This window comes from Terrapene carolina, unplaced genomic scaffold (genome assembly GCF_002925995.2).
Source record: "Terrapene carolina triunguis isolate 2854851 unplaced genomic scaffold, T_m_triunguis-2.0 Scaffold210, whole genome shotgun sequence".
Taxonomy (NCBI): Eukaryota; Metazoa; Chordata; order Testudines; family Emydidae; genus Terrapene; species Terrapene triunguis.
In genome coordinates, this window is record NW_020664561.1 from 24,528,737 (window position 1) to 24,555,282 (window position 26,546).

At 42.3% G+C, this 26,546-nt stretch overlaps 1 protein-coding gene across 1 annotated transcript in view; it reads left to right on the forward strand.

Annotated features, from left to right (window-relative positions):
- LOC112115862 (protein crumbs homolog 1) overlaps positions 1-26,546 on the forward strand; it is a 193,831-nt gene that overhangs the window by 85,868 nt on the left and 81,417 nt on the right. The window contains exons 2-4 of the mRNA XM_026655619.1: positions 12,485-12,680; positions 16,488-16,627; positions 18,517-18,699. Of these exons, the coding sequence (XP_026511404.1) occupies positions 12,485-12,680; positions 16,488-16,627; positions 18,517-18,699 (519 nt within the window). The remainder of the gene's footprint in view (positions 1-12,484; positions 12,681-16,487; positions 16,628-18,516; positions 18,700-26,546) is intronic.

The window sequence follows — 26,546 nt, forward strand, 5'->3', positions numbered from 1 at the left end:
TAGGAGAACACTTCAACCTCCCTGGCCACACAATAGCAGATGTAAAGGTAGCCATCTTACAGCAAAAAAACTTCAGGACCAGACTCCAAAGAGAAACTGCTGAGCTCCAGTTCATTTGCAAATTTGACATCATCAGATCAGGATTAAACAAAGACTGTGAATGGCTATCCAACTACAGAAGCAGTTTCTCCTCCCTTGGTGTTCACACCTCAACTGCTAGCAGAGCACCTCACCCTCCCTGATTGAACTAACCTCGTTATCTCCATACTGATTTATACCTGCCTCTGGAAATTTCCATTACTTGTGTCTGATGAAGTGGGCATTCACCCACGAAAGCTTATGCTCCAATACTTCTGTTAGTCTTAAAGGTGCCACAGGACCCTCTGTTGCTTTTTAAAATCTATGAATTCCTTTATTATCTAATTGGATTTCGTTTGACATCTTAAAGACTACATGGAGTTAGATAAAGCCACAAGAAAAAAAAACAAACAAAAACACCACTATTGGGTTCCAGCACAGCATTTTGAAGTAATGCCATTACATACAGCCACATTTTTCAGAAATGTGTGTCCTTAAATAATCAAGTGATTTTTTTTTCTTATCATGTAATTCACTCTATGGGGAAGCACTTTCATGGTTCCAGGTCTTTGCTTTAGTCGGCATTCTGATTGTGTGTAATAAACAGTCTCACAGAATGCAGAACTCTGTTCTTGGATGGCATGGGGGGAGGGTTAGCACTATCAAGCTTTTAAAGAAAAAAAAGCTGCCAACAAGTTTTAGTGGCTGATCTGTAGTGAGGAAAGGGGGGGGGGGGAGAACACTAGACAGTATAAAAAAATTATAGTAGTTGCTTCAAGCGATTCAAATGAATAAGAAATAAAACATGTGGTTTAAAACCCCATCCAAAAAACTCCACAAGGGAGAAGTCAGAAGGTAAAAGCAGATTTCTATTGCTGACACAGAATTCATTTGGAAGCCAGCCCTCAGTTAATATCCTTCATGTGCACAGAGAATGTTATTTGAAGGAAGCTTGTTGCCTTCCTGCCACCCTGCTGCTACCAGTGGGTGTCTCAGCCCAGGCCAAGTGATGAGAAAACTACAGAACTAAGGGAAAGCAGAAGAGGAGAAAGAAGGAAAAAACCTATTAGCAAGCAGCATGGCTACTCTGAACTGATCAGACTTGACCCAGACCTCCTGTTGTACTCAGGAAGCTGTATTTGTTTAACCTGTGCTGTTAGCTCGATCCAGGGCTGGATCTATAGCAAAGGAGATCTGCTTGAAGCAAAGAGGATATACTGGGGGGAGACACACAAGAAAAAAAGGAGAGAAGTGAAAAATTAGAGCAACACAGATTGTTGGAGGAAGCACACTCTGCTGGAGTCACTCCTTTTCTCAGAGCTCTGCTGTTTCCCAGACTAAGTCTCTGCTCTCCCCGAAATCAGGGACTATCATTCTGATGGTATGTCTACGCTGCAATTAAAAACCTGTGACTGGCCTGTGCCAGTGGGCTCAGTCTCACAGGGCTCAGGCTAAGGGGCTGTTTAATTGTGGTGTAGGCATTCAGGCTCAGGCTGCAGCCCAGCTCTCGGACCCTCTCCCCTTGCAATCAGTACAATAAAAGAGTTAGGAGGTGGAGGAAAGAGGTGGAAGCCAAGGAAGGAAAAGAGGTCTCGTATACAAAGCAGAAAAAATTGCACTGTTTTGATGTACAGCTCAGGCATGGCTTCCAGCAGCAATGAGGCTAATAACAATAATTCTATAAAAGGAGTAGTTGACTGTTCCTTCAGCACTAAACTACCAGCTTTTAAAGCCTACTTAACCAAATGATTTATCAGAAGCCGTTTTTGTTATTTTCTGCACCTTGCTGTGAGTTGTGTTAAACGCATAAGCCAGAGGGATTATTGGATGAAAGCCCTGAGGTGTCCCCACTGGTAATAAAAATCCTCATTTACTCTGTCAGAGGATCTTGCCAACTGTTATTATCCTGGCCTGACACCATGAATCACAGTGGGAAGTCATCCAACCTCATCTCATTTCCCTAGGATGTTAAAGAGGTTATAACTTTTGATACAGAGGTGGAGAATGCACAGTAAATCTACAGCAGTAATGTTAACCAAATGCTGGAGTTACTGGCTTTAGTTGCTACCAGTTTCATGGGCTATCACTGCTACTTTGTGTGATTGGTATGTTGCATGCAATTCCTAAAATAGCTGAGAAATCTCTCACATAATTCTTACACAAATGGGAGAGGTTAGACTGTCTGAAGAGCTGAAGAATGGAAAATTTAGCATGAAATCTCTATTTTACTATGATAATGCACTGCATGTGTGAAATTATGTGCAATACAGCAGTTAAATAATGAAGCTCAATTGGTTTGTTAAACCTTTGCTGGATATGCTGGCAAAATGCAATATTTCTCCATTGTACTAAATTATACTTTCATTTCACTTAAGCAAACAGAGCATGGTATAAGAGTCTGCTCCTTGCTGATAGCTGGTCACAGTTATCTTCTTACTGCACACAGCTGAAACTAATCTCCTATTGCCAATAGGTGAACATTTAAGTGTAAATCATCAAATAGGTATACTGCAGTTCCAAAAATAAATCCTATTCAGAGACAACGGAAAAGGCCATTTTGATTGCACTTGGCAACAGATAAAATAGATCTAATAGGCCAAATTCATCCTAGGTGCAATTCCATTTACTACAGTAGAATTATACTTGAGATGAATTCAACACAATGCGAGGATATTATTGCATGCCCAAAACTAAATCCTTACCTTCTTCACTCTGCCTTTTTGCACTGATGTAGTATTTCCAGCAGTAGTGGACATGCCATGCCGGTATTTAGAGTAGCTTTTTAAAACTCCATCCTCCTTCCCTGTTGTGTCAGGGCATTGCAACTATGATGCACTAAGTCATCCACTTGTATTGATCTGTGATTGCACACATGTATTGACACTATGATTGCTAGCAAATATAGCTATATGTGCAGTATGGATAATGACCAACTGCTCCAAAGACACAGAACTCCTCTGTTTGAGACAAGTTCTCTCTTAATTTTCAGTGGTACAAGAGGCAGGATCCACTTTTCAAGCCAGTCATTAGAAGGTAAGAGACTTACACAGGGAGATACGGTATGCTACAGGAGGGCTGACATAGTCCATCCAGCACAGGGCAGTTGTACTCCTCCATACAAGTCAGTTTATAATGTCTGACCATTCTTTCACCCCTGCCATGCTTGGGCAAAATGTAATTTAAAGACCAAAGTTTTCAAATGTGGGTGCCTGTTGTCAGGCACCTGGCTAAGTGACCTGATCCAGTTTCAGAGGTGCTGAGAATCCATACAGCTCCCACTGAAGTCAGAACAGGAGCACTCAGCACCTCTGAAAAAAAAAAAAAAAAAACCCCGTCCACTTATGTGCTTAAATAGGGACTTAGGTGCCTAACTCTGAACATCCAGCTGTGATGCTTTATGAAGCCCCACTAAACATTTATCATCTTCTGCACTCCCTCTCTCCTCACTGGGGCTGTGCATGCAGGTGAATATTTGTGGTCATTTTTTTAAATTAGCTAAGAACAGGATGAATAATGGGCCTGGTTCTGCAGAGCACTTCTGCATGTGATTAACTTAAAACATGTGAGCCATCCCAATCATTTCAATTCAGACTACTCAAGTGCACTGAAGTTAAGCACGGGCTTAAATGATTTGCTGGATCAAGGGCTGAATGTCTTTTCTTTTATGGGTCAGGCCTGTACAATATGAATGGAGGTTTCTGTTGGTGCGGTTTTATTTTAATTGTCTTTTAACTGTAATGCTGCCCTAAATACAGTAAGACACAGGTACACACCTTTCCTTTCTTGTTCTTAAAATATCATGCTTCTGGATGTCAGCCCCACAATGTATAGCATATCACGTTAGGTAGATACATTGAAGTGGGACAGGAGTTTCCTTCTGAAACACCTGGTCACTGGAGTTAATGGACCAAAGGCATGACCCAATTTAGCAAACCCAATATTCTTGTGTTAATAATCAGGCTGTCCTCTGGCCTGATATTTTAAATCTGGTTGAAGTGAGACTTTTGCACTAGTTTCATTTTGTCACATGGTTTCCAGTGTTTGAAGCAAGCTGTTAATGAGCTCTGGCAGATTTATGATCACTAGACATAGTTCTGCAAACACATTTTTTACAAGTTCAATTATTCATAGGGCAGCAACCATGGAGGAGTTCCTTGCTGTATCTGGATGAAATGCACATTACCACAAAACCTTAGGAGATCGTTCCAGTTGTAGGCCCCAATACTACACTACTCACATATGCAAAAATCAGTGGTTAATTGAAGCAATGAAGCCTCAGAATAGTGTTGTTTTGCATACATTGAAGACATGACCTATCATATTGTTAGAAAATATACTTGAACAACCTCTGATAATAACCCTAGTTATTTTATGTACCAGTATGTTTTTAAAGAACATCTTAAACCACCAGTGTAAGTATTTACTACTACTGTATTGAAAGATCCCATTTTCAAGGTTTATTCTGATTTATTATGATCTCTCCAGCTGTAATACAGAATTTTACAAACGTGCTGCATTTGTTGTTGGCCTAATTAAGTCAGCAACCAAGTCATACAGAGTTTAACACAAGCAGCCTAAAGGTTTGGGGAAAATACTCTTAAATCAAAGTGTACATATCACTCAGTGTATCATGTACACGATCTGTAAATACATAGTTATTTTAAAACTGGAAATTATTTACAACCAATTGAGAACCTTTCATTTTATTTAATTCAATTCAATTAGTACCTATCCATTGTACTAGGTTCTGTACAGATATTACAAAACATATACTTTGTATCTATGGATAAACAGTATCACCAGGTTGCTTTCAGTTACCCCAGTATAAATCTGGAGTAACTCCAAAGAGTTAAGCCTGGATACACGTGGAATGATTGTCAGCATAATTTGGCCAGATATGTCAATGTAGGCAATGTTAATTGTTAAATGATACATTTTTAGTTTCTGTATCAAGTATGTTTCTACTCTGCAAAGTAACTGTAAAAATGCCAGCTTTCCTAAATTCCATGAATTTTCAGACATAGCTCCTTACTTCAAATGGGGGGGGGGCGAGGAAATCACCTTTTATTGCTATTAATACTGCAGAACAACACAGCTACAGGAGAATAACCTGGATGCCATGATCATCAGCATTATTAAATGAGTAAATATGGTAAGTAATTGATTCAGACATGGAACCCCACAATGCTATTTCTGTAGGGCAACCTTTCAGATCATAACAGTGCTTTAAAATATATTATGTCCACTAGTTGGGAAATTCTCATTTACAAACCAAACAGATTTTTTTTGTGTGCAAATATAGTCCAATAATTTAAAAAAAAAAACTACACATATTTTAAGCGTATGAAAATATTTTTCTCTGGACCTTATGCATCAAATGTTCAGAAATGGCTTCTAAAATTACAGTCCACCATTTCTGATGCCAAGGTTTAAATTCTCAAATTGGGTAGTTTCACATAAGCACTCAATGTGCATCTGCAAATACAGTTTACACTTGTAATACTGAGTTTTGCATATGCAAGAGCTGGGAAATCAAATGTGCATGTTTTGTTTTAGAGGCTTATAAATATTTGCCTCTATATTGGAAGTCTGAGCATTGATTGAATAAGCATTAGATAGTTAGAAATAGAAACGTATTATAAGAAACATGACAGATTTAACCCAAGGTACATTACGTTGTGCCTGAATATAACAGCATGGTACCCAAGTGCCCCCTCCTGGCTGGGTGTGTCTACAGTCTTTAAACAGTCTCAGTCCTGGTATTGAGCCAGTAGTGGCCTACCCCTACTCTAGGTGCCAGCCCAGGGACCCTAAGAATAGCAGCCACCTAGGGCCATGTCCCTTTAACTAAACTGCTTTCAGTTCCCTGTGCCGCTTCGCCAATGCTTTACCCTTACCTCAAGATGCGTCTATGTTCAGGCCCAGCAGCCAGCCAAGAGCCCTTTCTTACTGCTCTGGTCCCTGCCAGCACTGAGCTGTCGACAGTGTTACAGTTCTCTTTGGCCAGCCAGGAACACAAACTACACTCCTTTGACTCCAGCAAGGAACTGACTCTGGTTTTCACTGCGACTCCTTTTATGCTAGCCTGCAACCCTCTGATTGGCTAGCCCCTTATAGTGTCACCTCCTGATTGGCTGCTTCCTGTGCAGTCTTTCTAGGCCTCTCGGAGGACTTAGCTCCACTGCTCCTTTTCTGGGACGGGTGTGGCAGGACATTGTGGCCTCCAGCAGGGGACCTCTGGGCCTAGTCCACCCCACCACAATGAATAAAACCCTTATTAAATGTCAGATGTTGACTATTAATACTGATGGAGGAATAGAACATCTTGGACATCCTGCCTTATACAATTTAGGAAACTATATAAATAATAATAATAATAATCATTATCATCATCTGTGGAAAAGGGAGCTTTTATGCCTTCCTGTAGTTGTGCAGAGCAGGGTCTCCATTTAAGTCAATGGGGGGTCTATGTATGATAGGAATGCAAGATTAGGTAAATTAAGATTTAGTGCAGAGACTAAGACTATGGGCAGGGTCAGCTCTAGGTTTTTTGCAGCCAGGCAAAAAAATTTTTGGCTTCCCCCCACCCCACCCGCACCCCCTGCTGCCCCAACCCTGGGCTCTCCCCCCCACCTGACCCGCGCCCCCTGCTGCCCCAACCCTGGGCTTTCCCCCACACCCGACCCGCACCCCCTGCCGCCCCAACTCTGGGCTCTCCCCCACATCCCACCCGCACTCCCTGCCATCCCAGCGCTGGGCTCTCCTCCACACCCCACCCGCACTCCCTGCCGCCCCAGCACTGGGCTTCCTCCCACCAGCGCTGACTCCGCCCACTCCCCCCTCACCTTCAGCCAGTCCAGCGCTGGCAGGTTGGAGTAAGCAGCGGGGCTCCCGGGCCGCGCCTCAGCCCAGGGTCCCTCCAGCCGGGGCTCCTGCCTCCAGGACCGGCCGGGACCGGGGAGGACAGAGCCAGGGGACCACCCCGGCAGGGGGCTGAGGAGCTGGGGCAGGGCAGCCCCAGAGGGAGCGGAGTCCTGGAGAGCGGGATGCGGGCCCCGCACGGCAGCGCCCCGCCCTCTATGGCCCCGCTGCTGCTGCTGCTCCTGGCCACCCTGCCGCAGTCCCTGGGGGGCAGCCGCCCTGTGGCACCTGCAGGCGGCTCTGTGTGCCCCGAGGGGCGGCCCCCAGCCTGAGTGTCCCACGCTCGGAGCCCGCGCGGCCATAAGGTGCGGGCGCTGCTCCCCGACGCGAACTGCAACGGCCCCAGGGTGCCCCCGGTGCAGGATGCGCTGCTGCTGCCAGGGCTGGCTCTAGGCTTTTGCTGCCCAAGCGCCAAAAAAAAAAAAAAGAGGCTGGCTGGAATGCCGCCCCTGAAAATGTGCCGCCCCAAGCACCTGCTTGGTTTGCTGGTGCCTGGAGCCGGCCCTGGCTATGGGGCAGGTACAGCATCACATGATGCAGGCTTCTCAATCCCATCATTCCATGGGTGTCCTACTAGATTGCCAGCTGCTTTTCCACCAAAGTGTGTGTGTGGGGGGCGAGTGCGTGACAGGGGGTGTGTGTGCAGGGGGGGAAGAGACAGAAACAGAGTGTGTGTTGAGGGAGTATGTGAGAGAGTGGGGGGAGTATGTATGTGAAAGAGACCGAGTGTGTGTTGGGGGAGAGTAAGTCTGTCACTCTAAATTCAGACAGCTGCTGGAAGGAACCAGTCATGAGGCAGGGGAATGGGGACACCCCCGACATCAGCCCCCACCTCCCTCCCTGGCTCTGCACAGCACAGCAGTCTCTCTCTGTCTCTCTCTCTCTCTCACACACACACACCCATCCGCCCCTGCCTGCCTGCTGCAGTGTTCCTAGTGCAGGGGAGAGCAGGAGGATTCCACATTAATGATTTGGTCTTTGTTGCAGGAACTGAGAGGCAAGCTCAGCTGTCAGAACATCACCGAGCTTTGAAAGGGGAAGGGGCATGCCTGCAGGGCAGCTGAGTTCAAAACAGTGAGCAGAGTGGTTATGGCAGGCATTGTGGGATACTAGGGGAGGCCAGTTATGGTGATATAATGAACGGCAGCATCTACACTGACACTTTGTCGCTTTAAGTTTGCCGTAAAAAGCTTTATGCCTCTTGTCAAGGTGGTTTTATTTTGTCACAGAAACTGAAGAGTTTTGTCACCAAAAGTGGCATTGCACTGTGTCCACCTCCACTGTTTCATTGCCAAAAGCTGCCTTTTGGTGACAAAACTCTGCAGTGTAGACAAGGCCTAAGTGGTGCTGATGCTATGTATTTCACTGATTCTTTTGGCAGACCTGGGCATGAGTCTGGAACCAAACTTTTCCAAGGTTTGGGTATGTTCAGATCTGGAATTTTGTATGTTCTACAACCTGGTTTTAAATCTAACCATTGATGGAGGCTATAGAAAGCTTTTCAAAGCTATCTTGGCAAACAGGGGACTATGACAAGACAGATCATTTGTCCAAGGACTATTTTTGGTTTTCTAATCAAGCTTCTAAAATGTCTGAATTACTCCTTAGTACGCACAAAAAATAATGTTTTAAAATGCATTGTCTTTATATTGCAAATGTTGCCATCTCCTGACCCTACATTAATTTTTTTCCCGCTGTGCCTGGCGGCACTGTAACATTCTGGTCTTTTTCAGAATCATATCTCTAGCAACAATTTTTTTTCCAGTGGGAGTTTCTCATCATATAAGAAATATTAATGAGCTCTAAAGTCATGATATAAGGCGTGCTGTTAGGGTTGATAATTACAAGCAGGATACTTGCTGAAAGTGATTTGATTCATATTGTATGTGCCTGTCTGTGGAGCTCTCAAATGCCACAAATTTGAATACAGTACAAAGACACTGCTATTTTGTCTGTGAGCAAATAGCAAGGAGATAAGCAGCTGAAGGTCAGAGCACTGCACTATTCTCACTGCTGCTTCCAGCAAGATGAATGCAGACAATACCTATCATAGCTAAAATGAAGCATACAGCCCTTTTGGAACTAAAGAAAAAAAAGCAGAAAGTAGATCTGTGGAGGGAATTAGGATTCCATGGGCAGTATTTGTATGATGTTTGCAGAGGCTATAAAACACGGTCTTGTCATAGCAGCACAGGCCTGGCTTCTGTTCTGGGCAGTGTCATGAACTTTTGGTGTGACCCTGGATAAAGCTTGAGTCATTCAGGCTGATAGGTTTCAATCCTGCTTGTATTGACTTTAATAGCAGAGGATCAGGCTGAGGTGGCATTTCAAGATCCTTGAGTAGGTGCTACCAAACCCCTAGTCATTACTACTACCACTAGCTATTGAGGCAAATGTGATTTTAAAATGGACCTGAATAAAAGGAATTTATTTGTTTTGTAAAAATATTTGTGGTGAAACTTAGGTTTAACCAGGCATTGGGGTTAGTCAAATTCAGCACGAGTTCAAAGTTCAGCAAAAACAAAAGTCAACAAACTCTAATTCTCAGCAAGCAGAATAGTGCACATGGAAACTCAAAGGCTGGGACCATTCTGAAGGAAATCTCCTTCTATTGCTCTAGTCCTGGTCTTAGCAAGGGTGGGAGCACTGGAGTAGAAAGGCTGCTGGTGTTATCATCCCTATGTCACCAGAACTCACTTAGAGCTCCTACCCTTGCTAGCACCAGCAAAGTTGCAACAGTAGTTGAGCATGCGTAGGCGATTTCCCTGAAATCCTCAGTGCAGACAAGGTCAGAGCACTGTGCATCAGGAACAGAACCGAAACGAGAAGGATGAACTCACCATCAGCTGGCTGAGTGCAGAGCCACAACAATTTATGAGGGTGAGCAATAGCCCAAATCCAGGTGTCTGCCCCCTCTGTATCTTAGCATTGCCACAAAACAGGACTGAAGAGGCAATTGAAAGACAAACGGAACTCCAGTCACTGATGAGCAAACAAGAGATTTGTTTTACCCCAGGCTGTTGTTTTAAATTCAAGCCCCTGCATAAGTAGGTAATGGGGAAGAGAGCCCAAGGCTGCACCTCTTGCAGAGGACAGCCATAGTGTGGCTGAAGAGCAGAGACCACACTCCATCCTAGTGCCTCTACTGGCATTGGCTGCCTGAAAGGGAGCAGGGCGAGGGAGGGGCAAATGTGGAAGGTGGAGCACAGCACGCCCTCTCCAAGGGTGATGTAAGTGCTACACTGGTGTATGCTGCTGGGGAGTCCCCACGAGGATTCTTACCCCCCGGCACACATTGCATCTCCCTCCCAGGTGCCCATGCAGGCATCCAGGTCACAATCTAGCCCTAACTAAAGAAGGTGAGGTCAGCAGGATTAAATCAAGATGTAAGCAACATGCTCCCAGGGGTCAGTGAGAATGGAACATGGTTTCTGCTCTTGAGTCCTTATGCTGTACCTGCCCCCTTCTAGAACTCTAATGTATTGCGTGACACCAAATACCATGAATCAACAAGAACTCAGGTACCTAAGGGAGTTAGGTGACCAACTCCCACTGAATGCCAAAGGGAGTTGGGCACTTAAGTCTCCTAAGGCCCCTTTGAGAATCCCAGCCTCAATTCTCAAGCAACAAAACCCCCATTGGCTTCAGTTTTCAACAGATGAGCAGTGCACACAAGCAGCAAGAGAGAGAACTTTGGAATTATAGGTAGGTGATCCTATACATTAAGGGCATGATCCTGCTGCTACTGAAGTCAAAGGCACAAAACGCCCAATAACTTTAGTGGTTCAGAATCAGGGCCTACAAGCCCAATCCTGTTCCTACTGAAATTAATAGAAGTTTAGCCTTCAGTTTAGACTTCAGTATTGTTATTATTGTGCTGTGGTGGTACCCAGATGTCTTAATCAGGACCCCACTGTGCTAGTCACTGAACCCACAATTAATACAAAAAGACAAAGAGCATACAGTCAAATCATATGACAAGGGATGTGGATCAAACAAGCGGTGAGGAAGGGAGAATGACAAGGTAACAGTAACACAGTTATGTTGGGTATAAGCCCACAGCCTCAGCACACCAATTATCTAGCCTGGCAAAACTGTGGGAGCAGGAGCAGACTTCAAGTACTAAAACAGGCAAAGTTTGTAATTTGAAAATAAATGGGCTGGATCTTTATCTGGTGTAAATTGTCATAGTTCTGATTTGCACTGACTGAATATCTGCCCCAAGGTTGTTGGGTTTTTATGTACCTGAAAAATGTGAGGAGGAGCCCTAATTTTTACGTGAAGATTCCATAGTCTGATTTAACAGATCTTAAAAGACATATCTACACCACAAGTAAAACCATGTTGTGTTTAGGGACACCTTGTTCTAACACACATTTTATTTCTCATGTGGAATGGAGTCTGTCACTATGTTAGAATTAATAACACAGGTCTTGACCATGAAGGCTGGATTCTGAATGAGACCAAGCAAGACAGCAAATTGGATTTGAACTTTGACCTTCCTCACCCCCTGCAAAAACATATGCTTTTTCTGAATTACTGTTAGGAGCAAGAAAGCATTTCATTTTTCTGCAAACAAATGGAACACTTTGTAGATGTTGCTCTGGGTGCCAGATTTTCTTATTTTTATGCACTTCTAATTTAATTTTCTTAAATAATAAATATTATTTTTTCTGATGGTTTTAACCTGCCAACTGCAAGTGTTCTGCCAGCTACAATATCTCCACTGAATAAATGTGAGTTGTGAAATTTGGATGACATAATCACAGTTTTCAGTGGAATCTCTTGCCCTCCATTTAGCTAACAAGAAAACAATGGTGCTAAAAAGATATTTTAGGAGAATTTCCTGCTCAAAAGAAAAACATTACTTAGCAAATAATACCAGCATCCCTTGGAATAGATAGAAGAGACTTTTTTTTTTAACCTGCATGGTATCCTGAATATGGGTAAACATACTTCAGAGCTGAGGTAACTTTACAGAACATCCCAGAGGGGCTGTTACAATACTGTATTGTAACAGCCCTTCGGTTGTCAACAAGATATCTCACACACTAGCATATTTATGAATTGCAAAGGGCAATGACCAACACAATGAGACAATCTTCCAATTAATTCAACTAATTGTAAGGCCTACCAGTATTGACAGAGTCCCTTTAAGTGACTAGTTCCTCACAGATGCTATTAAATACAAATGTAATTGTAACATGGTGTAAGTAATCTGAAAATTAAAGGGTTTGGTTTCCATGTGAATACTTAGATAATAAGATGTGATTGTAATTATTCCTTGTGAATGAAAGCTGTTCTGTTCTATCTTCTGTAAATTCCCCCAAATCTGCAAAAATGTAACCTGCAATACCTACTGAAGAGGCAAATTATTTTCTAAAAGAGATACTTGCTTGAAGAAAGCTTACATAAATATGACATTTAAAGTGTTCCCAGAGAAAACCTGAAGAATTAACACTTTGCTAAACTTTTTTTTTTAAAGGTATAAACTGTGAGCTGGAAATTGACGAGTGTTTGTCACAGCCTTGTCTAAATGGTGCAACCTGTCATGATACTTTGGGTAGCTATTTCTGTTCCTGTGCACTTGGATTCCTAGGTGAACTCTGTGAAATCAACATTGATGAGTGTGCCAGTCAGCCATGCCTCAATGGAGGGCAGTGTATAGATGATGTCAATAGGTATGTATCCTAGATATAGGGTAACTTATTCACAAGAAGGACTGATGCTCGTTAACTTGAACACTAATAGGTTGAAATAACATCTGGTTAATTGAGTTGTCAAATTGTTGATTTCATTTACTAAAAAAGAGGACCCAATCCTGCACTGACTTGAGTGCAAGTTTGGGTGCATTAAGAAATGCAAGATTGGGCCCAGAGCTGGTAAACCAATGGGAGTCTGCTGCAAAGACTGATTGCTAGGTGGACTCCTCACATTTGTAACTTTACAAAGTGCTCTTTAGTCAGCTCTGCACAACTATTATTTAAAGGTGAATTCTGCACCATTTTGATAAAACAAATCTTGAAAATCATATTAATCTGTCAAAACTTCAGTTTCTTAATCAAGATGAGGAAGTGTACAAAATATAACATGTTGGCATTGTTCAACTGTCCACTTTGAAAGAATAGAAACATTAAAGAAAAGTGAAAGACAGGGTAATAGTAACCATAGTAATAGACATCACTAGGAAATGTGTAAGACATTTTACAGATACATAAGGCAACAGATCCCTGACCCAAAGAGCCTACAATCTGTGTAGATAAAGGACAGTAAAAAAAGAAGGAAAAGGGACGGACTTACAAGCAAGTTCCTTTTGCCAAAATTAAGTGATCCTACAAGGAGATCCAAGTGCAACCCAGGCAGGCCAAAAAACAGGTCTTGGCTCTTTGATGATAGCATTACATACTGTACATGTGATTTCAAAAGAGGGGAAACTATGCAAAAGTAAAATCTATATTATAGAAGTTAGGCTGGAAACGATCAGTTAGTTCAGCTAGGTAATTCCTCTGTCAGTACTGGATTGTTCCCTACCGTGTGAATTCCAGTTCTTAAGGGGCTATTTTGAAGGTACCAGTTATAAAGAAATCCATCAGAAAAGCCATGTCATCAAGAGCCTGGGCTTGACTTTAATTCACAAGAGGAGAAAGATCATGTTCCAGCAATGAACTTTTGCACCATATTGCAACATTACGCTAACCTTGTAGAATTCCCTTTCTGTAGTACTGAATGACTCTGAGCAATACAAAGCAATTCTCGATTTTCCAGTGCAGTTCAAGTATAGTGGAGTGAGAGAAAGAGGTCACCTGGCATCTGACACCTGCTCCGCAGAGTCATTTGAAAGCCTGAGACCTTTTGAGGACACACACATATTGTGCGCAGCAATAATGCTCATTCTAGCCAGACCAGATCACACTCATTTACCTACTGGAGACCAAAACTGTGGCACATGTAGGAACGCTTTGAAGTGACTGATTATACTGCAGTGTTTCTGGAGGTCAATTTGGTACTCATAATGAAAAAGAATCTGCACACTAATTACATTAAAAAGGGGCTTGGACAGCAGAGCACATTTGAAATACGAAGATAGTTAGCCAGTCCTTTTCCGCCATCCCTCCTCTTATTAAGATGTTTGAGTTAGAAGAAAGCTTTTATTCTTCACATCCTCATTTCTCCTTTCTACCTCATCCTGCAGTGAAGTTATAATCCTTTGATGGGACAGTCTACTGCTGCGAACATGACTGTGAAGTCACAGATTCAGCATTATGAGCTATTTATTCAAACACTAGGCCAAATTCTTCCCTCATCTTCAGTCTTGAAGCCCTATTGCCTTCAATGAGGTTACATGGGTGTAACATAGGGCAGAACTTGACACACTGGGCCCAACCCTCTTCTGAAACCAGTTTTACATTTTACATTGACATCAGTAGAGTGTCTGCTGATTTACACTGGTACCTAACCTGCACCCACAAAATACCAATATGTGCACACACAAAGTATAGTTGTGTGTGCTCAAAGGACCTGATCCAAAGCCCACTGAAGTCAATGGAAACACTTTCAGAGGATTTGGGTCAGGCCTAAAACAAGCACTGCTCTGGACAAGTAGCTATTTTGCACATTGTGAGATCTGACGTAAGGTGCCCCCAGAAAAATCGGTTAAGGGAACACAGGGATTTCTCTTAGAAGCGTACACCAATGAAATCACAGCCCGGGCACTAGGAGGTATGGGTGGGGAATTTAGAGCCTCACTGGGCTTTCTACCCACCCAGCCCTTCTTTTATTAATTATGCAAACCAAATCCTCCATACAAGTTAACCTCAAGGATCCCCTAGCAAATCATTGCAATGTGTAACAGTTGAGTGTACATGAGAAATGGGTACATATGCAGATTTGGCAGTGCAAGCAATGCTATTTGAAAATTCACTGTGACATCATTTCTGGGTCAAAGGAGAAGAGACGATGGGCTAAAGGGGGATGAATCCCTTCTCCAAATACAGATCTTCACCAAGCAGAAAATGTATCAAAGAAACATATGAAAAACTAACAAAAGAAATGACATTTTTCTGTTCTGAGAATACTTTTAAGAGTTCCTCTCAGGCTGAAAATTATGTAATTGATCAGAGAAGTCCTTCTCCCCACATTTGACTTCCAAAATTCCATACACACTGGACCAAATTCATCTGTGGTCTAAGTCCACATACCCACTGGTTTTAGCGGTGTCACACACACGCTACGAATGAATTTTCCCCATTGTGAATTTTTTCCCTACCATCCAAAGAAATACTGTAGAATGTTAATATTACAGTAGAAATATCACATTATGCTCTGGTGTTCAACAGCATTACTTGCTTCTCCAGAATAAGGCTTTGGAGGTGAACCCTGACATCACAAAACAAGTGTAGTCTTTTTATCTCAAGGCTAGGGATGTCATTTTCAGTCAGAAATCTTCATGGTTTTAATTGCACAAAAGCCAATGGATTTTTTTTCAAAATAAAGGAAATCTAATATAGTAGCTGAATTAATTTACTTTCTGATGACATACACAGATCCCCTGTTCTTACTAGATAAAGATGAAATGCAAATCACCCCAACAAGCATATTATAACTCAGCCATTTTGCAGAGGCCTGTCTTTTTGTATGACATGTGTTGCATTAGGTGTTTACTTGGATCATGCCAGAAACATAGGAGGTATGACATATCATGGTGCGATTACAAGATACTGTGTGTAATGTGACACAGTTGGCATTTCTGAAATCAGCACAATGGATTAAAAAGCAGGCACTATTGATTGCCTGCAGATAGTTCACTACTGCCAATATTCATATCTCATCTTCATGCACAAGCTACTTTATTTCTGAATGGAAAACAATAGCACTGTTGCTAAGTTAAAGAGATATTAGTATTATTTCTCTTACAATATCACACAGAGGCCTCATTGTGCTAGCTCTACACATTGTAAGAAGCAGTCCCTGCCCTGAAGAGCTTACAGCTTAAATAGACCAGGCAGACACAGGTCAGTATTAGAAAGGAAGTATTATTATCTACATTTTATAAATGGGGAACTGAGGCACCAAGACTTACCCAAGGTTACACAGGAAGTCTGCGGTAAATCCAAGGATTGAACCCAGATCTCCTGAATCCCAGTCTAGTTTCTTAGCCAGAAGACCCAAGGCTGGGAAAACAACCCTAGTTGAAAGTCTTATGAGTGTGTCAGTTAGGCTTGCAAGGCACTGTGCTTTTACATAATAATAAGTACTATTATTATTTATTTCCCATGGTGCCCACAATGTTCTAGGTGCAAACACAAGAGGAGGCACAGTCCCTGCCCTGATCTTTCAACTTTAAAAAAGAGTTTTCATTTTAAATGGGTCATCTCAGCACAGGATGCTATAGAAAATGTTTCCACTGTAAAAGCACTTCAGTCCAAAGATATATATGAGTCATCATAATGGCTTCTAGTTGGACTCAGTGTCAACCTTTTGTATTGTAGGTATAGCTGCAACTGTACCAGTAGTGGATTTATGGGCCTGCACTGTGAAATCTTAATTCCCTTATGCCAGACACAACCATGCCACAATAATGCTACCTGTGAGGACAGCGCTGAGAATTATACATGCCACTGTTGGCCAGGTAAGCTCTGCATTCCCTTACAAGCATTCTCCTTTCCTTTAAAATAGAAATGTCCACACTACTCTACAGATACAATATTTTTAAATGTATGTAGGTATGTGTTTTCTTGTATGTGACCAGCCTTGGAAAGGGTTCATGGGACAGAACCTTAGTATAGCTCCATTGGCTTCAATGGAACTCTTGACAGTTTACCCCAGCTGAGGACAGATGACCCCATAGGAGGTCAAAATGAACAAAATACAAAGTATTATTAAGTCAAGTCATTAGCACAGTTGGAACTATAATCTGGGGTTTACTTCCTAATCGCATGCTTAATTCATCAGCCCATGGGACATGGGAACTCTTGCTGCTGCCGCCAGGTTTTTAGTCTTCACAAAAGGGACTTTTCGATTGAAATGAGAACCCTGGTGCTCCCACACAACATGTTGAACGCTCCAGCTGGAAATAAATTGAGCTATAAGTGGATTTTGAAAACCAACCTCCTGTGGCCCTCTGAGTGCAGGTCCTTACAAGTTAGAACAAGGGTCAACACACAAGGTGCAATTTCAGAGTCTTGTGTTCCTTCATTCAGCCATGTCCCACTAAACTGAGGAACTGCTTCAGAGTCAGTTGTTTGAGAAAATGCTCCTGCATCCCCAGACAGGATGCAGACACTATAGTTTCCAGAGAGACTCATTATGGTTAGTCTGTATGCTGGTAGATTGTTTTCCTGCTTACTATACTGTAGTGGGAGCTCAGATAATAAGGTGATTGTTGTGTTAGAAATGCATCGATTTGACAGAATTCTTAGAATTATGCAAGAGTCTCAGGAATAACAAGTCTTTGCAATTCTATAGCACCTTCCATTCAAGAAGCTAAAATCACTTTAAAACATTAGTTTATTTGGCCTCCCTACACTCCTGTGAAGCTTGCAGTCAAGCCAAGAAGGTTTCCTGATTCCCAGCCCTTTGCCTTAATCACAAGACTACCATCCGTCTTTTAGATGCCCTGCTATTTTTGAAATGTGTGTACAATTGAACTGGCATTGAGGTAAAGCTGAGGGTTCTTACTTTTCTCCCTTGAGAGCTTTAGAATCTGAGTGGTTTCTTTCTAATCCAGCTGCAACTGCTACTTGCTTATTACCAAGGTGTAAATGATGTATTTGGAAAAACTGAATGAATAAAGCAGAAAAAAGCAATGGTTGGAAAAGGCCAGCTGCTTCCAAGTAAGGCTCCTCTTGGGCAAAGAATACTAACTGAACAAACAGGCACGTAAAAACTGAGAAAAGCTTGGAATAGGAATGGACAACACTTAAAGGTTTGCTGGAAGCTAATCACCTCAAAGTATGGATGCTTATTGTAAACATTTATAACCTTTTGGGTTTGCAAAACGTGGCAAAAAATGTTATAAGAATCATCTCTTTCTCCTTAGTTTACCAGTACTTCCTGCTTCTAGTTAGTACCATGAAAATGTCACCTGTTGCTGTGGATTTTTGGAACCATAAAACAGCAGCAGAAAGAAAACAGTTAAAACAGAAAACATAAAAAGGCTTAACTGCACCGTTTGAACATTATAGGGCATTCAGATCCATGGTTCCAGTTTGACACATTGTAAAGTTTGTATCCAGATTTATCCATAGTTTATGGTGCTCAATATTTTCAAATCCAGAATGTTGGTTCTGACTACTCTCTACTGTCACACTGGCCATGGAGATTGTTTGACAATGACACATTCTTGTTGTGGAATTAAGGGAAAATAAAGGAAGAATAATATTCTCTTTGGAATTTTGGAAGCAATCTTTTCTCCTGGAGAACTGAGACTTTTTACAACACATCTTAAGTGGCTTACTTATCCAGGGAGACTCATATGTTTTTCAAGACTGAGTCAAACACCTGATTTCTGTTCCACAGGTTATGCAGGTTCCCATTGTGAGATTGATGTAAATGAATGCAGCAGTAATCCGTGCTTCTATGAGAGTGAATGTGTGGAGCGGTCCTGGACAACCTGGTATGGACGTATTCTAGAACTGCCAGCAGATTTCAGCTACAACAGAGCATCGGGTTATGTGTGTAATTGTCAGCCAGGATTCACAGGTAAGCCGGTTGGGAAAAACTGAAGATATAATCTGTTACAGTATCCTATGGCTTAAATATAGTTACATGTTGTATAGGTGACATAGTGCAAGGGGTCCCCCTTGTGGTCATAGTAAATATGTATTTTTAGCAGAAATATTGAGGGCAAGGCTCCCAAGTCTACAAGATAAAAAAAAATAAAAAAAACTGCCACACACTTCAATGACAAAGCTACTTAAGAAACGCAACAGGCTACTTAATTTAAATGAATGGGTAATTACAGAGGGACTACTAATTTATTAAAAAAGGAGTTGTGAGGGTAGCAAGTTACCAGGAGTTGTTAAATTTGACATCCAAACCAATCCCTGAGCAAGGAGACAGAAAGAGAGACTTTGTGCCCTCTGCATTTTTTTGCTTGGAACACTGTTGCTCTTATTGCATTTGTTTGAATTTTACTAAAAATTCCTTTTGGTAGGGACTTCTTTTCTCATCCGTCTGAGGATAACTGTGCACACTTATAACATTCCACAATGGGCAATGAGTATTAACAATGATGACGCATATTTGTAAATCAGACATGAAGTAAGAACTTGACAAGTTTACAATTTCGCTCTCAATCTCTGCAATTCTAATGCACTCCATATTGTACCGGTGGTAACCCTCCTCACAATGACCCAAATGCAACTCCGTTGATACATCTGTCATGTAAGGCACTGGTGAGCTTCTACATCTTAAATGAAAATTAACTTCAAAGGAGTTTGTATGTCCAATAAAAATCTTTTAGTGATAATCATAATTCTATAATAGAAAGATAGGTCAGTCCTGAGTTTTGTGTTCAGTTATCTAATGTATTAGTCCTTTAAAAAAGCCCAGTAGTGTAAGGCTCTGGATCTACAGTCTGGCCCTGTCAATTCCACTCTCCTATTCCCCAAGAAAAAAGAATGAGTTTTTAAAAATAGAAGGGATACATTTTACCTGTCTTCAATTTGACATTCCGTTCACCTCGTGAGTGGTTTATAAAATCTGCCGTGTCCTCCAGTGGGTAGCACGACTGACCTCTCTGACTCAGCAGGTACAGAAAATGATTTTTCTTCTGCAATTCTCTCCCTCTGTCTGTCTCTTTGGATTTTGGATGAATTTCCACAGAGTGGCCATGGGACTTTAAATAATTCTGCTCCATTCTTTCCCTTTAACTATCCTTCCCTCTCCATTGCACTTTGTTCTGTCTGAGGCGTCCATCCCTCTCCCTGTATATTCAGCACTGTCACTCTCCTCCCAATCCCTCCTCTCTCACCTTGCATCCATCCCCACCTTGCATCCCTCAACTCTCTGTTCCTCCCCTATTAGCCTACTTTAAAAATTCACATGCTGTTCAATATGGCTCCCATTATTGCTCTTTGGTTTAACCTTCATCCCTCCCTTCCCTACCACTGTCTTTCGCCTGTTCCCTTCATGTGTCAGGTTTGCCTGATTGAGGCTCTGATTTTGCCAACGTTACTCACTCTTACTCCCTGGGTAGTCCCACAAAAGTCAATGGGTCTACTTACAGGGTCAGATACTGCTCAGAATGAAGAAGAATCCAGCCCTTACATCAGAAACTTTCTAGGGATGGGACAGTGTATTTTGTATTCTCTGTAAAGTTTGGCATTATGTGAATGTTTATTAACAATAAAGAATAATAGCTGCTGCTATCTGCTCTCTGGCCTAGATGAAATTAGTGCTTGGCAGATACTCTCTACCCTACAAAAGCCTTGAGCAAATGCTAAGTCTATTGCACAGCGGTATAATTCCTATGTGAGTATATGCAATATGGGCACATGGAATATAACATATTTTTAATAATTAGGATCCTAAATGACTTTTGAAAGTCCTTGCTAAAGTGTTTATATTTATGTAGTCATCCTGTAGACTGTACCATGGGGGCAAAAAAGCAAGTCAGAATGAACAGCATCACTGTTTGCACTCAGTGTGATATGTGACTAGCTAGACACAGGAAGAAGGTATGTGTAATAAGAATAGTTGCGGAAGCTGCTGCTGAAGAACCATTCAGCAGCCACATGTTGTGCGAGGCAGTGGCAAAACAGGTTTATTCTCGTTACTCAGGACAGATCAGCTGCAGCATCTGGTTCTCAAAGTGGTCCAACTTTTAGCCACTTTCCTAGCTGGGTTGGCCAAGGTACAAGGAGGTCAAGTGTCTTGCTTCAAGTCACATGGTAAGACAGCTGTTCTGCTGGAACTGGATCCTAGGATCCCCTGGGCATCCAGTGCTTTGCTCTAACTAGAGAAAACTGTCTGCTGGAGTTAGAGATAATGCTGTGAGACTGTTTGCAAAGGAATAAAATCTGAGTTAGTGCTGATGAATGTGGTGCCCTTAGGTGCAGTGCTAGTAACCGCCCCAATTCCTTTCAGTAGACCGCAGTCTTTTATAAGTGTGTGTGTGTGTACATACCCACAGACACTATAGTCAGAGGCAGCATCTACATTCTGAAAATGAACGGACTCAAAATCTGCCTCAGTTGCTTAGTATGTCAAAAATGCTGATGCTAAAATCTCCATGAGACTAGAATGGAAACATTCACTTCTAGTGGTGGTAAATCATTTCTCCAATTAGAGCCAGGTACCCAGGCTTTCAATTAATAAATCACACTGTTCTGTGGGAATTAAGGAAGATGGGGGTTGATCAAGGTCTCTAGCAGTTGCACTGCTCAGTCTGGAGATAAATCCATAATGAATTTCACACACGGCAACATATTGGCTGCTGGTTTGTGAATGTGTATATAAATATATGGAGAACTGTCTTCTACTGTATGGAATATCAGATGCTGTCGTCTGCTTATCAGTTTCATTAACTGGCTAAGCTAAGTTGCTTTGGCTTGCTTGTTAAAGGTCTGTGTTTTTGGAACTGAAGATCTTGAGTTCTTCTGACCTTAACACCTAAAGATCCATGTATGTTTAAGTACACTGTATGCAGCCACAGATTGTTATCAAGGCAAAGGATTAGTAGAACAAAGCTTGTTCTCTTTAATAAATAATCTTATACATTTTATTATACCCATTTTATAATAGTGGAATGTAAATTAAACTTGTGAATTCAAACAGTCAAAAAAACCCACAACACATAGTAGAGCCAAATTTTGCCCTTGAATACATGGGACTAGCAGCTAGGATCAATCATTAGCTGGAGTAAATTGGAATAACTTCAGCAGAGCTATACTGATTTACCCCAGCTGAAGATCTGGTCCCCATTCTTCTATTGGGGCACAGCACAGTTTCACCATCCTTTGCTGCAATAAGTCACGCACGCAGCAGTGAACATTTACTGTCTGTGGAGGAGCGGAGAGAAATAGCACCATATGTTCTGTGAGACTACCTAAGGGAGTCTTTCCATTGACTTCAATGGCCTTTGGATCAGGCACTGATTTTGTAAACGCTTCCAATGTATACCTTTGAAATACCATAGCTAGATGTATAAGGTTAAAAGTAAGTGCTGTAACTCAGTGGAAAACTGAGAATCTCTCCTTTTTGAAGGTATGAAATCCCATTTTCTAGCCCAATGGGTCAGAAGATAATGAACTTACTGCAGGGCAGAATATTGCCCATCTTAGGCCTCAGGACATCTGTGGGGGAGGTAAAGAAAGAAACAGTCTCTGGCCGTATTGACTTTTTGATGGTGGTTGGTTGGGTGAAATGGGTCTCAATTGTACAATTAAAATTTTGTGTATGGACACTCCTACCCCAAGAGTTGGAGAGGAGAAAAATCCCCCCCCCCCATATTTGGATGACTTGAAGCCAGCTAAACAGATCTGAATCTAAAATGCATCAAAAAGATTTGCTTCTCAGCTAAAAAGAAGTCTGGGGAATTTAATCCCCAAGGAGGATTTTTTGAGGGAGTTGAAAGAGATTGAAAATAGAAGCTTAAGGCCCTAGGGAGGAGCAAAGCCCCCCAAAGAGGCTGCAAGGTGCCAAGTAGCTCCTACAAGGTGCCGAGATCATCAGCTCTCTTTTAAGCCAATAGACATTGAGGATGCTCAAATTTCAAGAGGTTCTCAGCACTTTGTAGGATCAGGCCCTTAGAATGTGGATGCTCTCTCTGACTATAGTGTCTGTATCCTAAAGGTACTTTTAATAGTTTGGGTTTTGTTTTTATTTAAGATAAAATATGTTTGTAATTTGCTATCTTTGTCTGAAGACAATTATTGTACTAAAATTTATACTTTGTGGCCTTGATTCAGCAAGGTACTTTAGCACATGCATAACTAATTAATTAAGTGAGTAGTCCCATTGGTGTTAAATTAGGCATATACTTAAGTAACTTGCTCAGTTGGGGCCTAGATGCACAGCCATTTACATATGGGTTTCACCACTGTAGCTGCTAATGTGCTGGCTTGGAGACATGTGTGTACTGTATGGCTTAGTACTACATGTGTTTGAAGAATGCTGTTGACTGAAAGAGTAAACTTTTCACTTCCATTCATGGAAACGTTTAATGAAATGTTTACTGACATTTCAGCAAAACCAGCTTTGTACAGGGGGACACACTATTGATTTGCTAGTGACTTATTGCACTAGATAGTAACAAAAATGAACCCCCCCCCAGGCCTAATGCATACATTGGAGATTAGTGCATCCCTAATGTAACCACTTAAATGCTGCAGAGCTTGACAGGTTTGTCCAAGCAGGCACATTCTAAAACTGAATTGATCCCAATGGAAGGTTAACATACAAGAGCGGTGATGCTGGAGTCCGATCCTGCACCACTGGAATCAATAGGAATTATGCCATTAGTCTCGATGAGAGCAGGACTGCATTGAAAACAATCAGCAAAACCCAGCCGTTTTACATTAATAAAGCTATGTAAGCTGCAGTGAGGATAGCGACAGCAGAGCTAACCAAGCTGTTTGTGATTATGCCCAGTGCCTGCTGCCAATTGACTTAATGTTGAGTATTAAGGACGTTACCATTTACGGTGGCTTTCTGACACTAAACCACCTTGCCAGTTATGCCACCAGCACTGTTGCTTGCTTTGGCACACTGAGTTCCCAAGAGGTTTTTGGCACAGGATTTTTTTTCATTTTCTATTTTCTCCTTTTAAATCTCCTTGGCCCTTTTCCCAATATGTTGGGGCAACACATGAGAAAATGATGTGACCAGACGGGTGTCGTATGTGCATTCAGTGCTTAGCACAAGTGGTTGGATGAGAAGAGGAAAGAGAACGAGGACAAGCTGGCTGCAATGCACCACTGCCAAGCAGCCTCTCAAGGCAAGCTGCCTATGGAGCCCTGGGTAGATTTTACAGCTGTTCTACTCTTATAAAACCCCTGGCAAAGGGCAGCAACAGCAATGCCACCTGGAGGTAACTTCTCATTTTAGTGCAGCTGCTCCTGTGGAAGCAGGTGCTGCAAATTAAAGTTCCTGCCCCTGTGGATAAATTGGGCCCAGAATATTATACAGATATAAATATTATTTGTGGTCTACAGTAATGGGCAAGATACTATACACAGGTTGCCAACCCCAAATGCTCAACAATCATGCATCAGAAACCCCCTAATCATGAGTTTAGGGTGGTGGTGGTATTTTTTAAAAGATTATCTCATGATTTTTGTCTCTGTTGTTTTTTTAAATTTCCTTACTAACCCACAATGTCTCTGTGAGAGTCACAGTGCCGCCAACACTCCTGAATTTACACAGCAAGGTGATTTTGGCACTTGCTGCAAGACCCAACTAAGATCAAATGACACAGGTTTGTATTAAATGCTGCCTGCTGGTGCAGAGCTTCCATCTTCTCCCCAAACCCCAATATTCTAATTCATGCATGCTGTGCTCTTCCTCTCCCACATAGTCCCACATCTGCTCATATCACAGACCAGTAATAAATTATGCACTCACCCTGCCATCCAATCAGTTCTGCCCTCTTAATCCCAAATCTGTCCCTTGCCGCACAGAACCCCTCTGCTCCTCCTGCAGCCCCAGGGGTCTTCTTCCCCATCCCACACCTGGAAAGAGGGCAGCTGCAGGGGGTATTTACTGCATCTCCCTTTACAGGCCCAGTGTTGTGACAATAGAAAGGGAAGATGGGGGAGCAGAGAAAAGCCAACACATTTCTCACAGGAGGATAGAGGGAGGAGGGAGCAGAACCACCCTAAACTGCAGGTCTCTTTCTGCTCCCTCCTCCCCCATCACCTCATGTGAAAATGGTATGAAGCTGTTTTGTCTCCCCCTTTTTCTACCTATAATCTCCTCTGTTTTTTGAGGGGAGGGGACAGAGCTCTGCCTGCCTCCTACAACAGCTCTGATTGGCTGCTCTTCCTCAGAAGGTGGACAATCAAACAGGGTTCTCCCCAATGGCAGGGCTGAATATTGTCTGTGGACTGCAGCTTCTCACACTCCAGTAGAAGCCAAAATGTTTGTCTGATAAATTTGCAAGAGTTGGTATCGCTGAAGACAGACAGACCAGAGAGATTAGACAGACAGCTCGGTGGTTGATCATGCCAGGCTCACTTTGACTTCCTATTAGGCTAAGCAGAGCCTGGGAAGTTGTAAAGGTGGCAAGAACCTGTCCAAACTTTTCAGAGGATATGAGAGAATGGTGCGCAGTGATCACTCTGAGCCAAGGAGTCTGACAGAGGTCTGAGTTCTAACTGATCAGGATTGTGTAACATGGACCTCAGCATAAGATAACAATGGCTTCCAACTAGCTCTTGCCAAAGCCTCTTAAAGGTACAGCTCCCCACATGGGTGGGTGATGGGTGCCTATTGGTTGGCAAAGCAGCCAGTAAGCAATTTTGTGATAAGCGCCGAGGAGTATAGCAAACATGTAACCAGACATGTTACACAAGACTAATGCATTTGTAATGATGGTAATACTGTCAGTTGTTGGGGGTCATAGAAAGAAAAGTGAAATTCTGCATAAATTCATAAGCCTCTGACCCCTCAATGGCCAAATTAGGTCAGGTCTCGGCAAGATCTCTTAGGCCTCTCAATTAGGATCAGATACCCCATGGTAGCCATGGCATGCACTTGGAATCAAAATCCTGGTAGACTTGCCACACCAGATTCTGGACCATTATAAGACCATGTGAGTCTTACTCAGACCAGAAATGATCATGCTTGAATTCAAGGAGAGGAGAATGCTCTTGTCAGGCATGCACCCTAGCTAGACTTAGGTGGAATAAAGAAAAAGTCCAAAAACTAACACCTGAGACCACTACTTCTACAAAATAAATTCCATTGTTTATCTGATAGTCTGGAATGGCTCAGGTTTGTATGTAGTAGGCCTGATTCGTCTCTTATTTACATCAATGTAAATCAGGAGTGACTCCATTGCAATCTGTGGAACAGGAACAGTGTAAAGATCAACCACAATGTACCTAAGATATATTGTGCAGCATTAGAACTTGATTCTCAGTTACTCTGAGGCCCCCTTTACACCACACTGGCACTGTAAAGAGGCCTTAAAATGGGGGCAAAGGTAATTTTCATTTGTTCCATCCTAATCTAATTAACACCCATCTTTACACTGTCAGAGCAGTTTAAAGGTGATTCAGTGGTAATGAGGGTCAGGCCCTGTCTACACTAGAATGATGTACTGGCAGAAATTCTGCTACAAGTCCCCTTCTTTTTTCTGAAGACATTTATACAGTGCTGTCATGTCCATTTTAGTTTCAAGGGTGTAATAACCAAGTTCCCTCAGTAGCCACTTTTGTATGTCACATGCATTACTCTGCCCAAAAACATATGGGGCAAAAAGGAAATTTTGCTACTATGACCAGTCAGTCTCCATCATCAGCCTGCACTACAAGTATGCACGTATTGTGCATCAATACATGACACCCTCAGGGCTTGGCAGGCACTCACTGCCTGTAAAATCC